We start from the raw sequence: 18,255 nt of genomic DNA on the forward strand, positions 1-18,255 counted from the left end.
ATAGCAGTCATGTTTGATGACGCAAACGGCCATATCTTTGTTGCCGATTTTTTCCCCTTAAATTATTCAGCAAATAATTTAGTTACATTACATATACATAAAATTAAAATGCAAAAGGAAATGCAAGAAAAAAAATGTACATAGAAAATCCAGCAAAAATAAATTCAGAGGTATATACCACAATCCTAACTTAGTATGATACGGGATATGTGTAAATTACAATTAATTTGTCTGTGTGGACGTGTGTTCTGTCCGGACGTCCACCCATCCGCCCTAGCTATATACAAATTATCTCATGAACCTTCGACATATCGCTTTCATATTACTTACTATCATTACATCAACAGGTTTTGATCGTCATCGGCTAATGTTAAAATCGTTGAAATAAAACACCTGCGTACAAGATCTCACAATCACATAGCATATTAAGTTAACAATATTCACATAATGAATATCAAGTTCTACACCTAAAAAACGGACAAGTTTAAAATATCGAAGGCCACACATGATCTTGGGAAAATTAGTACATGTTTCGCTTTTATTTTCAATAAAACATTGAAGGAAAGCCGGACTAATAATGTCATATGCATTTTAATAATATCTTCATATATAAAAACAGGTTAGCAATAGACATAGAACGTATACCCAACGTTTCCTGCCACACTTTGCTGAAACCTGACGCCCCAATGACATCATTTGCGGTCCTTCAGCTGGACTTGGTAGGTTCGGATCTGCATTGGTTTTAGTTCAACAACGACGCTACCGTTTCGGATTTTAGACACCACTGGAACCTCTGTAAAAGAACAGCATCGTAAGGAAATGTGTATGTAGGTGTTATTATTTTTTTTGAAAGATTGACGTAATCATTCAATTATGCCTGACGTTACATGGTGTCGTATGGATAGACAGGATTCGCTGTGTTAACACTTTCATTATCCAGGAATGTTTAGAAATTATATTTTTTTTGAATTACGTGCGTGGAATACTGACAGCGTTGTTATGTTTATGAAATCTTAAAAATCGTTAATCGAATTCAAAATCTATGAAAATAGCAAAAATTACATATACATGTAAGATCTAAAGAGATCATTGGAAATTTACATAACATGGAGATGAAGATAGATATATTCCGATAGGATTTTTTTCTTCTTTTTTTTGCATCAGTGATGTCCGCCATCACCTACATGTGAAACATGAAACACGTAGGATGGTGCAGACAAGCCCAGTAATGTGTTTATTTATACATATTTCAATTTTAAGTATATCAGTATAATCAGATATGATATATATATATACACATATATATATAATATATATATATCATTACCGTGCGTGCTGTCGTCGTTGATATCAGTCGTGTTCCACTGAAGTCTATGAAGATCCGACAGAACCATATTAGCTCCCAGGGTAAGTTCTGTCACAGAACTTACATCGAACGTAGCAAACAGGCCCTGTTAAATATTTATTATCAAGATTGAAATGTAAAGAACGGGGAAAAAAGTTCAACTATTGCATACCATTTTCTGGTTATTTTTTTAAGTTTGTTACGAGTAAAATCAAATACAGTCTTGGTCATTTTGTCTCTCCCTGTAGTAGGTGATTGCTACCTCTTGTCCAAGTCAATGACACCGCGACAACACAGGTCGCTCCAGGATACCAGGAAATCATATACAGTTCCAGGTAGCGATCTGACCATCCACATCAGATCTCCAGCTAACGTTGCAAATGTGCGATGCTCAGTTGACTGAGCTATCGCCCTCCTACGAATAGTTTGTAGCGAGTTAGTATAATTTTGTGAGTAAAATAATTTACTCAAATACACTTACAATGTCAGATGGGTGGATTGTGGCTATAGGGACCACGGAACCAAATGATTTCCCATAGACGGTAATGTTAACGTTTATCACTGTACTGCTTAAATGGAGTTTTCAACACTGGTCCAGTAGCAATAATTTTGAAGTATGTCATCTCGGAAACCTCTAAATGGAATTATAAAAAATTCTACCAATTTAAACTTTTTTTATATCGGGGCCGCCATCTTGTGTTGAAATCAGCACCAAAAATCCATCTAAATTAACAACAAAATACACACTTACTTACCTCCCCCTGACAAAAACAGGCTAGCAAAAAAATAACTGTTTTTCTATATATTTTACATCTATATGTATTGCCCGACCCACATATTAAAACTTTGGAAACTTCTCTCACCTTAATATCCAATCAGTAGGCCCCGATGTATTCACCTTCCTATTAAAACCCACATTCTATTTTTGGTTTGGTTCTGTGGTCCCTTTAGTGCTTCAAAACCATTTTTATGACAAAACTCTATTAACGTCTATTATTCAAATCGTATGCATACTTTCTTTATTGGGAATGGCTATACATACATAATTCAATCAACGCACCTGAAGATTCACAGTTGCGTCCTTGGACAATGTCGAATGTTCGCCGGTCTCAAATATATGCTCCAGTCGTATAATATAGGGTTGTGACGAGGATGGAACAACGCCTGGTCCTCCCCACTGTTCCATTGTCAACAGGTGCACGTTGTCGGGTAAATTGGAGTTCATGCCTGACCACTATAGTAAACGTTATAATACTGGGATATATAACTTACGACTGACAGGAAACATCTTAGGTGGTGTAAGGATAACCTTTCCTTCTTTACATTGTTCCTATGATTTTGATACTGTAGACGACAGACTATTTTAGTAAATATTTCTTGTATTTATTCGCCAAGTAGTCCCAGGGAATACTACAATTTCATCAATACACTTACTGGTAAACAGTAAAGCAACACTATAATTGCGTAGAGGAAACATTTGTTTCGTAATTGCGAATACAATGCATTAACCAACAAAATATGCATGACGTCACATGGCTATTTGGAGTCTGTTATACCATGACTGTTGTATCACAACTATGGCATCTTAAAGCATAAAAAAAATGTATACCGAAAATGAGGTAGTAATGCAATACATCTTAATCAAATAAGTTCAGATCAAATTAAGAACCAGAGGCCAATATAAACATTTCGACATGGAGATGGATTGTGAAAGGTATTTTTAAGCAAAGAATCCATATATCGAACTTAAACTTCACGTGATCATCTCAAAAAGAATATATTTGGACATGTTTTGATTGAAGTTAATAGTAAAACTACGTACACAAATCATGGAGCAGTTACAAGCTATTGAATATTAACAGTAACATATGTGAAAATGACAGATGGGTGGATTGTGGCGATCAAAACGATCTACTTTAGTTATGCTGTGACTATAATTCTTTAAAGATGAATTTTCTAAGTGACAGATATTGTTTGAAAAGAAAGAAAAGCTTAAAACCTTTGTTTGGAACTGCTTAGTCCATTTGGCATACTTCATAACATTTGGCATGAACGACAGTGAAGGAGCCATATACAGCTTCAGGGCCATCTTGCGATGAAAGGCAGCCGACTCCCCGATTCCTCCCAGGAAGACATAGTGCTTACCTGTTTAAATTAATGTGATCAAAATAAAAGTGTTGTGATGTGTTTTCTACTAAGATAATTATATTAAGACCCGACCTTAAGTTGAAAGTTGAACTTAAAAGCTAATACTCATTGTACATATGTGCAGGATTGATATTCTCGCGCCAGTTCGAATCATATTAGTACATGTATTAAATGAAACAAAACACACACAGAGGATAAGATTGGTATTGTTTAGCATCATATCAACACGATTAGATTGTGAGAATGAACAAACAGGACAAAAATAGGAAGATTTAAAACGTCTTCTGTCTTTTTACAGCGAGATCCATCAACTCTTATGTTCCCCGATCTGCATGAGTTGACATTAAATCTTTCCCCTTATTTCTATTTTGTTAAGATGTTTGATGACTATGTCGCTGCTGTTACCTCTGACGACGAGCCCTTTGTGATCTAGACCAGTCTCATTAAGGGGTTCCCCGACACCAAGTCCATCGTCATGGAGCAGTCTGCGGTGGACCTGTATATAAGAATATTAGTTAGTCATTAATACAGGAAAGGTCACCAAGGAATCATATAACAATATATCAAATGGTTTGAAACTGTTTAGGTCTGTTTCGCCGGGTATGTCAACAGGTTGGAGTAAGAAACATAAAACTTCACAAGAGATAGAAATAATAGTTGCTTTCTATTCATTACAATATATATTTGAGTTTTGTGTCAGAATAATTTAATGCAAAATTTTGTTTTATGACTATTACACTTAATATTTAAGTAACGATTAATACCGAAGTATTTCTATATACCACTATAACGATATAGCGCGTTCTTACAGTTCACTCAAAGCTATTAACACCAATTAGTTTCTGTCTTAAAACCATTTTCCGTTAAAACTTAATTTTGCCGGATGTAAATATTCTTCTTGATAGATATCACAGCTAATTGTGACATAGTGACATTACCATAAGTTGGATACCGCCGTCTATGATACTACTGCCTCCCTGACTCCTATCGGTCAGTACTGTCAGTTGTACTCCCAAATCCTCGTCCTGTCAGTAGTACATCAAAGGTGAAATAACACTGATACTTGAAAGAAACCTTAACCTCGGACACTTATGTCAAGTCTCGGGATTAATCCTTGCAGTTTAAATTCGTCCCTTGGCGGCATTGGCCGAGATTTTGTGATTGGTTGAAGCTTATCTTTTTATTTAGAAAATATTAATGATTTCTAGTTTTTGTTCGTATAAATCCTATATAGATTTCAGTTGATTATTCAACCATAAATATTGATGAAATACTATTTCCACCGTTTAAATTTCAAACAACCTTTGAATGCAATACTTTCTCATTCATTTCCTTTAGCGATATAAACAATCGATGAGTTGACCGCTTGATAATTTTTTGAATGAAATGAATGTCACTAAGATTCTTACTCTACAATGGAACTTTTTTTAATTGTAGTAAACAGATAATATATCTCACCCTGATGAAAATACGGCTGTTGACAGGATAGAAGTTGCCTGCAATGGGTTCAGTTTGGGAAAAGTCCCATGTAGCTCGCCGATTCCGTCTGAGTGTTTTAAATGTAACGCACGGAATCATTGTTATATTCTTGTTTGCATTGTTTAAAACAAATGACCTATACGCATACGCATAACTAGATGCAATAAAATAAATTATCATTTGATACATAAACATTTTAAAGTCTTTTCAAAGACGGTATGGTGCAGTACAAGGGACATAACTCCAAGACCTTTTCATTTTCAAAATCAAAATAATGTAAAATGTTACTCCAGCAGTGCCATTGTTACACCACTCTCATGTCAGCTTAATGCTCATATCAACTATCTGAGTAATCAATAAAATGCCTCATTCTCGCCCCAATAAGATTGAAACTTTCGTTTTTGCAAATATCTAAAAAATAATGTCGGTCAATAAGCGAGGGAAAGAACGGCTGTTGCCATGACTACCAAAATAAAATTTATGATATATTTAGCTTTTTTATCCTTCATGTATGGGATAAAATGATGGAAATCCTGTAGAGATGTTTGGAAAATCAAATAACGAAACATTGAAAATAGAGGAATTGAGATGTACTTACAGATAATTCTCTTCAATCTAATAATTTTGTATTTTCTAAATAATTTAAAAATACGTACCATCTTGAAAATCAATTTTCTTTCAACGGAAGATTTTAGATAAAAATAGGTGTGATCATCTGCCTTTCAGCGGAAGATCTTAGATTAAAATTCTACATTAAGATAATCTAATGGCGCTCTCTAACTTACTGTCGTTTTAGAATTTCCCGTCCATTAGCATCAGTGTAAAATGTTCCTTTTGAATCAAGCGTTGTAAGGAACTGAGACATCACTTCCTTTCCGCTCCCGTCCCTATATCGAAACATAAAACAGGAAAATCCTTACCTCATTTTCGTCTGTTTTATCAATAATTCAGTATCTTTTATATACACACATATATTCAGCTATCAATATACATTTTTACTTTCATATCTGCTTCGTCCATGCGCCGTTTTTATAGATACAAAATGTAGTGATTTAAGCGGTTAAATGTCATCGATATTTTTTTTATTACGGCGTTATTTTGGAGTTACAATACAACAGTTTTTTCTTTAGTAATTGTCACTGTGCATAACAGTTCTTGACATATAAAGTTAATGAACTCGTTTGATATATTCTTTATTGCAAACATACTATGTATATTGTAAGAAAGCACACAGACATCCCCTGAATACTTTCTAGTACCCAATATAGTTTTCAGCCCTGATTTCATTTAACGAATATATGTATGTATATGGATTCATATATGTTATATACTTTATCGGATATCATATTGAATATATTTTGAGACGTTGTATGAGATGGCGAGTGCTTGAACTTACGATACAGGAATGGGTCCGACGGTCCACTCAAACTCGGCATGCATCTCGCCTTCATATAGACGGATAACTTGTGTCACCCAGGGGGAGAATGTTTGGTGTACCTCCTGAACAATCCTTCCCTAACAAAACAAAGTTGTAATAAATGTTTAAAAGTGTCTAACTATATTTACTGACTATTCCAACAAATAAATGATTAATCTATAAATAACATGTAAGATTATCTTTTTAAAATATATTGGTTACATTAATATTTTACGTTCTATAAAGAGATCTTTTAAATTCGTTCGTTCATATTTTGCTGTCATTTATCGAGTAAAAACTGTGATTCCGTTCCGTCTTTAAGGATCATATTTACACCACAAAGCACGAACCCTACCTCTCTGACGTAGGACTTCTCTATCTGTTTGGCTTTAAATGATTTTGTAGTGTTTGGCCTGAAGACGTATGCGCCGGATGCCTGTAGGACGCCCTGGGTGTTGTTGCCCGTATGACCTGTGTAGTAGTAGAAGCCCTGCTGCAGGCCAACCTCGATATCACTGTTTAGATTTCGCATCGTCTTCAGACGACCAGAAGTGCCATCGAATGTCAAACTCACGTGCTGCAATTTACAGACATGTACTTGTTACGGTCTTTTCGAGAGCAATACATTTTAGTCATTTCACGAATTAGAGATTTGGAATTAATAAACTATTGTCAAAATATTTTCGGGATCGATACAGTGAAGTGGAAGGGAGGCAACTGCTATCGGGTGGCGTTTTACATATAAACGTTACTTTAAAGTAAAATTCAGACGGGAAAAGTGAAATTCGGGTTATAATCTTATTGCAGAAGTATAGGTAAATCGTTTTTCATGTTTACCTCATTTTTTAATACTGTGTCTGTTCCTTCATTATTTTTCACCAACTTTTTACTTGTACTTTGTGCAAGCTTGACTCGGGCCTCTGCAATAATAAATATCACAAATTATAAATAATAAGATTCATTCAGGTTACAAAATAAGAAAAAAAAAAACTTTCAGTTTAATATGCACTGGTAGCAGTTGCGAAATTCATGAAAAGCATGATAAAATGTTTAACATTTAATATTGTTTCGCGCCTAACATTAGTGATTGAACAAATGCTCTTTTAAAGTCTAGACTTCTTATACTTTTAACAGTCAAAATATCACAGTTCCCATATCCATATTTCATGTATAATATGTGAAGTTTACACTAATGTAATACGCACTGTTACTTTTCGAGATGAAATATACACTGAATCCAAGAGCAGGGACACTTGTTTTGAAAATCAGTTCATAATGGGCGATGGATCCTTGCCTTTCTGGAATTCGTTTCGTGTCCTTAGTCACAGGTATCACCTTAAAGAGGAGATGATTTTACTTGAATTGAGTGACACTGAAAAAGTCATTTCACTTTCCACAGTGATGTTAAATATGATATAAAATTTCTGTCTTTATCAGTTCAAAAACCAGACAATGAGATAGCACATTTCCATAGGAAAAATAGGGATACGATATATATCGTCAGTGATGCTAGGGTCTAAACAACATAAAATGGTCTGAAACATACCCCCTCATCTTATCAATTTATTTAAATTAGGATATTTTATATTTGATAACGTAAAGAAGAACATAAAATTGAATATTTCTGAGCCGGTACCACTACTCAGAAGAATAAGGATGTGACAGAGAGGAGAACTACAAATGGTGAGTTAAGTGAAGACAAATACATGTGTATTCAAACCATATACTATATACGTCAAACCATATACGTTTACCTGTGACGGGACATTTGTGTTATCAGGTCCCTTCACCTGATAGACTTTACCGACCACTGGTATCCGAACCCACGATGTAACATCCTGTCCTAATGGATTGTAGGCTGTCAGTGTGAACTATAACATAATACAATATAGATTTGTCATGTTTTAAGATGATGTGTATTGCTAATGTAATACATTTCTAATACTTTAATTTAAACAGAAAAGTGGTTTTACCATGTGTTTTTATGACATATATATTAAGATTAAATTACTTTGATTGATTGTTGTTGAATACTATTTCATTAATTTCGTCTTCTGTGATTACATATACACTCCTAGCCGTTGATTATCGTCCTTTGAGTACTTAAATTTGAAAGATTGCTGGAGAGGGTTGGATGTTGTCCCCAAATGAAATATAAGTTTCGTTCTCTAACTTGGTTAGGTAGAATTCTTCTGATAATGCAGATGTTACGTGGACATACCTGTTTGTAGTTTTCCGTCAGACCACAGACACTGATGTTGAGGATGTTACAGAACTGTTGTCCTGGGGGTGTGTATGATGCATTCAGTGGGAGAAGTTTACCGTAGGCATCGTTGACAACTTTCTGTGATATGTAATACATCATCCTCAACAAACATTGGAATGCAAACTATGTTTGTGCAGTATAACCATATACTAAGTATAATAAACATGCTGATCAGAATATTGATATTGACAAAGCAAAGGAAAGAGTACAGAGCAAAATATTTACAATTAATAAAACTCGAACCTATAACAACATTGATCGGGAAATAGTAATTTCCATTTATAAATTGTTATATATTCGGATACTCTGATTCAAATTCATATCATTACAAGTAAGGATTACGGAGTTTTTACAAATGACATGTACATGTATTTCAATCAGATTCTTATTGCAGAGGTCAATGTTTGATAGACGTGTAAATGAGATGTAATCAAAAGGTGCTTACTTGATCGGTCACACGATAAATATATCTAGTGTGAAGAAGTATGTAATGGCAAGGATAATGACAATGAAAATTTGTATGAAGAGGTATGTGATGATAATGATAATGAAAAGTTGTATGAAGAGTTATGTGATGATAATGAAAATAAAAAGTTGTATGAAAAGGTATGTGATGATAATGACAATGAAAACTTGTATGAATAGCTTTGTAATGACAATGACAATGGAAAGCTGCAGATGTTGGGGCAATATGGTAATTCGGAATAATCAAAATAATATTCTTAAAGATCGTTAATAAAGATGAGTATATTTTACCTCGATTGTTCTAACTTGCATGAGGTAATTCCTCAAGAAGCGTAATTACCTAAATAATATGATGCCTACATGTACGTCTTATTAGGTACGTGTGCGTCTTATTTACCTGACACGCTGCCACGCCACGCGCTAATCTCAGTGCGTAGTCATAGGCAACCGGTTGTTTCTCAGTCCCACTAAACAATAAGGACATCCGTCATTTGGCATTATATGTAAATGTTTATCTTATACCATTCTCTTTTCATTACATTTTGTAGTTCGAATCTATTTATCGATATTACAAATATAATATACACTGTATAGATCGGAGACCTTTTTTATAATGTTGTTAAAGATAAAACGATAAGTTGTATGAGTCTGTTAGACATTGTCTAACGATAATATAATAAGCTGTATAAGTTGGATAGACATTATCTCACGATAATATAATAATCTGTATAAGTTTGTTGGACATTATCTAATGATAACATAATAATCTATAGACATTTGCTAGATATTATCTGGTGAAAACACAATAATCTGTACAAGTTTATTAAGTATTAGCTATGATTAAACAATAATCTGTATAAGGTTAATATATGATCTATAACACAACTTTTTGTATAGATTGAGATAAACTATATTATCATGAGCAACTTAATATCAACTCACGAAACAGCATCATGATGTTGGGCAACACCCATCGCCTCCCCTGTAACGGAATATGTTAAACCTGTATATCTGATGCATATATTTACCTTGGTAACACTAACACCATACTATGTACATGTACTACACCCTGATATTTCATTAACTCAAAGTATTTACATCAACAAACGTACATCGATAAATGAAGAACACGACTTCTCCGTAATATAGCCACAACATACAATACTGTTTTAAAACTTCAACGCCTCCTCAATCTAAATATTGTATAGTGTAAGGTTGTTATAATAAAATATTGTAACCTTTCCATTTAAATTCTGTATAGGGGACTCATGATAAGCTATTGTATCATGTAACAATCTTTATCTTATACTGTTTATGTAAACCTCGTTCATCTAAATATCCTATAATGTAACCTCGTCATAATGAAAAGCTGTATGATATAACCTCTTTTATCTAAATACTCTGAAATGTAATCTCGTTATAATGAACTGTTGTATTATATATCCTCTTTTTATATAAATACTCTTTAGCGTAACCTCCTTATAATGAATTTTTGTATTATATAATCTCCTTTAACTAGGTACTATATAGTGTAAACCTATTATTATAAACTCTGTGATCATGAACCTCTTTGTTGAAAGCTCTTGTATTATATAACGACTTTTACCTCAATACCTTATAGTTTACATTGTTATAATAAACTCATGTATAATGAAATTCAATCAATCTTAATTCTAGATATTTTTATTTTTGTAATTTCCTGATAATAAGCTATCGAATCATATAACCTCGTTTATCTAGGTACTGTATAGGATAGCTTCGTTATAGTAAAATTGTATAATGAAAGCGTTTTTATCTTTATACTATTTAGTTATCCTCTTAATAACAAGTTATTGAATCAAATAACGGCGTTTAATTTAATATTATATGATGTAACCGCGTTTTTTAAAAATGTATTTAATTGATTTTGTTGTATTTCTAGATAATAGCGTGTTACATAGTCAGCGTAAATGGTATATAAGTTATACAATCCATACAATCCATAATTCGTCACGTGCTTATGAGAGTATGTGAAAGAATTATTTGACTTCTGAGTTCTGGTTCTCTTTTGTGTCGCCATGAAGTGTAGTGCTATAGAGACATAATTTCTACTCACTGAGAACCTGTATTTCGTGCGTGCTGTTGTCGGTGTCGTGAAGAGCAGCAGAAGCGTCCATCTGTTTACACACCTAGAAACGTAAAATACAAACATTAAAAAAACAAATTATACAAAGATACCTAAGACATATTCTTCTTAAATGTATCGTTCAGCATGAGGTGAACTGCTCATGTGTACCCAAGTATGTTTTATTTCTTCTCACAAACATGATCAACCACAGCGTTATATCATTAATCCAAACCATGTGGTCCGAGTCCGTTAGTTCCTGCTACATCTTACCACAAAATAACTCTACAGGCGAAACTTCATATTTTCCAATACATTGAGGTTGGAGTGCGGATCGGGATTGACATTACCTGTATGAATCTTTGAGAAGGGTTAGGGATATTACCTGTAAGAAGTTGTTAGTACGTCTGACGTAGTCTTTCAGCGCTGGGCGACTGGAGAAGTAGCCTGTCCAGAAACTGTGCTCTCGATGAGCGTACGGAAAGAAGTCATCCTCTTTTGTTGGCCAACGAACGGCTTCCTTATTGAGGCTGGACAGGTAACATGATGGAGTGGAGTACAGCACGTTAACAGTTGTACTGTTAGACTGTATAACATAAATTGGTAACATTTCAGGGTGGTATAATCACCCTGCCAGACCGTCATTATGGACAATATTACTTTAGTGTAGTTGTATTTTATTGTGTAAAACGTATCCAAACGCTATTGATGACATTACAGATTAACAAATTTGAACTGAAGTGTAAAACGTGTATTGGCATTTCTTTCATTTTATGCTAAAATGTATTGCAGATAAAAGGTTTAGACTAAACTTGTAGTCATTACGCGGGTTCAGCCTTACATAACATCGGAATTAAACGATAATTGATTTTGTATTGTTGACGTCCTATCAATAGCTATGGTTACGACAGCTTCCCATGCGTGCGAGATGCATATGTGTGGCGAATATGTGCGTGTTTTTAGATGTTGCAGTGTTTTCTTGTTTGTCTCCCTTTGATAGCCCGAAGCTGATGTCGACTACTCACTGAAGCATCTTGCCGAAAAATCCAAAAGAAGACCTCACCCGGTCATTATACGGACAACAGGCGATTTAGTCGTCTCATTCCCAAAATAGTGAGCGTTGAGCAGGAGTAGCAAATAATATTTTTTAGAAACCCCAGTATGTCAGAACTCAAAGCGTTTCACAGACGCGAACGCTCACATAAAGGCTAACAGTAAGGCAGTGTCAAGGGTTACATTAGGACGAAAACAGTCGTTCAAGATGAAAGAAAAGATACATGTTATATCTTAAAATGGGGACAGCAGGCATATCCGTACGCCCTACATGAATGACAATTTAAGCACAGCTTCCATTTTTCATGGTCCAGGATGTTTCTACTTTCGCCGTTTCGTTTCACAGGGGAACTCGACGGTTATTAGCAGCTCATTTGTGATAGAAAATAGTATGTCCCTGTCATAAAACAGTAAAGGCTCACTTACCTGTTTGTTCACGTGTTTCATCAGCTTGTCAAGATTCTTGAACCAGGCATTAGCGTTCTGATAGTTGAAATCACTCCCCATAGTCATGAGTATATGCTTCGTGGCGTACGCACTTGCCTGTTTTTACATATCAATGTAAATATTTAAGCTACCCCAACACATTTGATGAAGTAGTTTTATAGTTTTTGCTGAACAAATGAAATATCGTTTGGCTTTGTTAGAATAAAGACTTTCGTTGATAAAAACTCCACGGTTGCGATTATCACTTTAAGTTATATTAAGTAGGAAGATACAGTGCATTCCGAATAATTAGTTAAACGTCTTCAAATAGCCGCTTAGACATCTGGTACGGTTACTGATGTAAGCGACCTAGTCGATAAGTTACTTTTTTAAATCACATTTACTAACAATGTATTATATGATTCGATTGGAAATTATTTGAAATGTGTTGTTTTCTTACCCACTCCTTTGAGGCGTTCACGAACATTTCTACCTTTTGTGGTACATTGTAATCATTCAAGCGGTCATCATCCTGTCCATAACATACTCATTAAACAGCATAGTATATTACACACATCACACACTTTATCCCAAATCTTACGTTCCGATATATACAAAATAGGACTGAAAACCCATGCCTTACCAAAAATCAATAGTAACATGTTATATGATAGGACATGAAATTCGTTCAATATTTCACCTTGTTGATACAAATAACTGTATTATAATATGAAACACAAAATTAAGTGTAAGGAATTAGATAATGCAAAATACTATTATTATCAAGGTCAAACACAGAGGTATGTTGATCTTCCTTACTACAGCCTTGCAAATGAGTCATATTTGATATTTATTTTGTTTTAAATATTTTCATATCAGCTTTTGTCTTATATACATTAGGTTTGGACCCTATGGATTGGATGGATTTATGTTATTCATGAATCAGTTAATGAATAAACTACCTACCATCATGGGATCATCGGCACACAGAAGATCGAAGCAGAAACCTTTGGGAGGCCCGTAATTGTTATACAGGACACCCGTGAACAGGTCCGCAGTCTTTTCTGTAATTTAAAAAACAAATAAAACTATAATATTGTTTAAAAAATAATTAGATTGTACAATATACCCCTATCAAAATGAAATATTTTAAAATGAGACAGGCAACAAGAGAATATCTTGTAAGAGAAAACATAATTCTGACCCAAAATATATCAAAACAAGATCAAAATTTTCAACAAATCATACAGATTTACACGAAGATATTCAAAACGTACAAGGAACATCAGACCAGGCGTTAAGGCAGGGTAAGCGTCTGTATAACTTTCGTCAGTAAATATAACTTTAGTCGGTAAACAATACGCATTTTCGATTCAGAAAATCATTGACAACATCTTACTTAGATTGGATGGGCTGCCTCTCCATAACATTTCCATGCTCTTAGATTTTATTCTCTCGTCCTTGTCCTGATAGTCGAGGCGGCCAAAGAATAGTCCATCAAATCCCATCTATAAAGTAGGTCAACATTATGGGGAATCATGTACCATAATATCATTTTGAAAGGAAACCACAACCAGACTTGAGATTTTCAAGTACAACAGTAGAATCAGGGATATCATAAACAAATGCGTTAGAACATCGGCAGTTTTTTTTATGTTTGAATGAGTACAAAACAAACTTAAAGGAAATTTAGACATATTCTTCTTTTATCCCTTAACACTCTATACATATGTTTGACGAAAAAACGGCAATTAATTCTGTAGCATATTGCAAAACATGGATAGGCAATCAAACAGCAGTATATTCAACTACAGAGACTTACATGTAAATATTTTGTTTATCTAAAACAAATAAATTGAACTCTTTTATTAAGATTCAAACAAATATCTTGCCTGAGCAAAAAGAGAGGCCTGTTCCCGTGAATGACCGAATGGGTCTATTTGCCAGGCGACTCGGGGTCTACCACAATCTCCGAAATTCTGTCTGAGGAACTCAAAGCCGAGAGTGTGTTGGTCTATGATGGCGTTGTAATGAGTGGAGGCCTCGTCATTCATACTCCAACCACCAAGGATGAATTCTAGTCGCCCTGTAATGTATTTTCCTTCACATCACACTGTGAAGTGTATATGTTATGAACACAAAAAGCAACAAATACCTCCTGTTGAACTGTATAATGAAGTGCAATCCTCACACGCCAAGGTCCTAAGGAACAGTCTAGGTCTATCGGAATGTTGGACAAATGTATACAATTCGATTAATTTATTCACGTTCAAATTTAGGTACATTGTAACACAATGGTTAAGCGCACGTAATACAATAGAATTATGTACATATCAAAATTCATAATCTGAAAGAAAGTAAAACAAAACAAATCTAGATCAAAACAAGATGAAAACACTTAGAACTTTCTTCAAATCCTAAGTCTTGAAGATGCCCTCCATTATAACTAGCCAGACAAGACCTATGACACATTTAGGAACATTTATGAAGATAAACGGGCACTGTAATTTATGGTTGTTGGTTATGAAATAAAAATGCAGTAAAATATATGTCATAATCCCGACACTCTGCTTCAACACGTTTAAGAGTACTGAAAAATAAATATGGTAACGGAATATTGTATTAAATGCATATAATTAATTTTTCTTTGTTTTCATGGTTAATACTCAAATGTGATTGGTCGAAAAATTCTTTTCATTCTTCTATGAAAGAAATTCCGAGAATGGCGCAAAAGATGTGACGTCACAATACGACAATTGACGTTGCGTATTGATTTGAGAAAAAGAATCCCATTTAAAACCAGTAAAATTGTACATAAAACATGTTTTAAATTAGAAAATCATTTTCAAAAATTAATTATAAGCGTCGATGTCAATTTTTTTTTAGTTTCATCGGGGTATGAAACAAATTTTGTTTGCAAACTTCTGTAAGAATCCGCTACGCGGATTCATACAGTTTGCAAACAAAATTTGTTTCATACCTAGATGGAACTAAAAAAATTACATCAATGCTTAAATGAAAGAAGGACATACAGCCACCACATCTAAGCTTGATTGACAAGCACCTTACCCTGGTTAACAAGTCCTTTGACGATATGACGCATGCTGTCGCTCTGCTGTCGCCACCACCTCGCGAAGAAGGCCACCTCTACGTAGATAAACCTTTTATTGGGATCATTGAGAAGTTCTTGTATCACCCCGTCTAAAATGTATTGAACTCCGGCCCGCTGAATATCAGATTTGTCTGCGAAACAGATATATAATACCGTATATAATACTTTAAATGTAATACAGTGAATTAATAAGTAACTCTCAAATGTCGCACTATAGTTTTCCTTAGCTAGCAACTGGTCTAATGATGATATAAATTGAAAGCTTCAATTTTAGCTGTTGTCCATGATGTCATTCAAATTATGATCTAATTATATTTGATGCACATAATGAATGATACTGGCCTATACTTACTACTGATATATCTAAAATGTTATGAAAAGTCATAGCATTTGGTCAATGAACAATTTTACATATATAGAAATTAACCTCCGTAGAAGTACTGGTCGACTGTCTTTAGCCAGCCTACGTCATCATGTGTGTGAGGTACCAAATGGACGTTGATCATCCCTTCCTTCACTGCATTACAGCTCTACAAGGAGTAATTGATATGTATATTTAACCGTTAGATGTAAAAGATGTCAACACTTTTCAACTAGAATTGAGCGTTCGATATAGTAGAGCCTAATTAATTGAAGTGCATGATATAGTGTTTCGTCCTTCATCCTAAATGAAGGCTACGGTAAAGTTTGGATGTCGCCATCATGATTCCACTTAGTAATATATGTATTTTGTATCTTTATGCGTGTTGCTTATTGATATGCCTATTGGTTATATTGTCACCACCCTAACTTTCACCCGAAATTGTGATTTAACCCAGATTTGACCTTAATTTGTATGGCGGGTGTTGTCTATGAAGTAGGAGACGCTTACGCTCTCTGAAGCACCTTGTCTTATTCTCCTTGTGATTTTTCTGGGGTCTCCATTTGATTTTCAGTTTAATTAATGGTGTGGTTATTATGCTAGTATTCTTTGTTGTTTGATCTGTTTTATCTAGGACAGTGATGTCGAAAGAATTGATACCTGTCGAAGCGACGAGAGAAAATCAAAATAGACCGAAAGGAATTTCCAGATGGGGACATGTCCCTGTGATTTAATACTTTTTATAGTTTTGGAGTTTTAACGAACGCCAAGAACATGCGAATATTCTGGCCAATGTCGCTATCTAAATAGATTGAAACGTGGCATGACGGCTGCATCAAGAGAAATTGGTTTTAAGAATGGTTTCTATGGTGCAATATACAGTTAAAATGGATCAAATCAGTTAAGTATTGATAAGAACTATTAATGGAATTAGACATATATTAGACATATATAAGACATATATCAGGCATATATTAGACGTATACCCCTATGTATAATGCCGACATAGGAGAGGTTATGAGGTTCAAACATACCTGATATCCACAGGTAGTGGTACTGTCTACAGTATGAATGAAGACGACGATAACAAGGGCGAGATGAAGGACTGATAACACAGCCATGTTGACACAGCGGCTGAACCAGGCCAGTCCTAGTACAATACTGAGCTCCTCCGGCGAAGGTTGGTGACCTCATACAATACACTGCATGACCCTCGGCACTTAATACCACTTGTTCTTCCCGCCACATCACAACGGGAATTCAAGGTCAAGAGGTCGGATTTTGTGTATACAAACCTTCAATTTTTCAAAATTGGGGGGAAATACAAAAGCCTTTCAAACTCTTGATTCAGTTTTAAAGAAAGTTTGCAAAGATTCTACTTACATTATCAGGTTTAATTAAAATAAATCTGCAGCTATTATATCATCAACATATTTCTGTATGCAATATCAATGAGCAAAAATCCTTTTCTGGCCCCTCACATACTCATCTTGAAATAAATGTACAGGAAACAAACAATCTAAAACTGCTTACAATCGGCGAACATCACGCCGTGTGCTGCGACATGTACAGTGTACTAACTCCGCTTGCTCAGAATAATAGATAACTATTGGCATTGAATTATGCCTGCTTTCGTTAGATTGCTTAGCGCAAATAAAGACGTAAAACCATAACAAACTAGGCTGTCACCTCTTCAGTCTAAGCCTGTTGCATTAAGCAATGCATAGTTTGAAAATGTCTATTTTTGGTAACGGTCAACTTCAAATGATATAAAGCATTATAGCATCACGGTCTATTTGCAATGAATACGTTGAAAGGGGGTGGTCGGGTGGCACAGTGGTAACACTTGTCTTGCATATAGATGTCTCGGGTTCGATTGCCTGCCCGGCCACGAAGGTTTTCACTGGGAACTCCGGTTTCTTACACCAGCATGCCCGTTTCCGCGCTTCCATATAAACCAAAGAAATATGGTTTGAAACCGCGTCATTACAAAATGTAACATGTTCCACCCCACGTGTGGTTTACGTAAACAAGATTACCGTAAAATATAGAATTTAGGCCATCAACTACAATTGTTTA

General features: G+C 34.8%; 1 protein-coding gene across 1 annotated transcript; it reads right to left on the bottom strand.

Annotated features, from left to right (window-relative positions):
- Positions 1–511: 511 nt before the first annotated feature.
- On the bottom strand, positions 512–17,358 carry LOC117330600 (lysosomal alpha-mannosidase-like). Its single transcript, XM_033889020.1, has 26 exons — positions 17,211–17,358; positions 16,243–16,345; positions 15,773–15,946; positions 14,596–14,789; positions 14,103–14,211; positions 13,670–13,767; positions 13,164–13,235; positions 12,704–12,820; positions 11,610–11,810; positions 11,216–11,288; positions 10,063–10,102; positions 9,518–9,587; positions 8,611–8,733; positions 8,144–8,260; positions 7,595–7,724; positions 7,227–7,309; positions 6,745–6,966; positions 6,369–6,487; positions 5,758–5,859; positions 4,952–5,039; positions 4,432–4,518; positions 3,899–3,989; positions 3,345–3,490; positions 2,406–2,579; positions 1,328–1,451; positions 512–793 (listed from the first exon to the last, which is right to left on the bottom strand). Exons 1-26 carry the CDS (start codon positions 17,295–17,297, stop codon positions 693–695), a joined length of 3,045 nt encoding a protein of 1,014 aa, XP_033744911.1. The 5' UTR covers positions 17,298–17,358; the 3' UTR covers positions 512–692.
- Positions 17,359–18,255: the final 897 nt, after the last annotated feature.

The sequence above is a fragment of the Pecten maximus genome, chromosome 1 (assembly GCF_902652985.1).
Source record: "Pecten maximus chromosome 1, xPecMax1.1, whole genome shotgun sequence".
NCBI classification, from domain to species: domain Eukaryota; kingdom Metazoa; phylum Mollusca; class Bivalvia; order Pectinida; family Pectinidae; genus Pecten; species Pecten maximus.

Excerpts from the sequence above, each read along its gene's own strand:
- LOC117330600 (XM_033889020.1), bottom strand. The coding sequence starts at position 17,297 with ATGGCTGTGTTATCAGTCCTTCATCTCGCCCTTGTTATCGTCGTCTTC. Across the intron at positions 14,790-15,772 it reads CAAAGGACTTGTTAACCAGG|GGCGACTAGAATTCATCCTT; the intron begins GTAAGGTGCTTG and ends AATACATTACAG. Across the intron at positions 794-1,327 it reads CAACGACGACAGCACGCACG|AGGTTCCAGTGGTGTCTAAA; the intron begins GTAATGATATAT and ends GTTCTTTTACAG.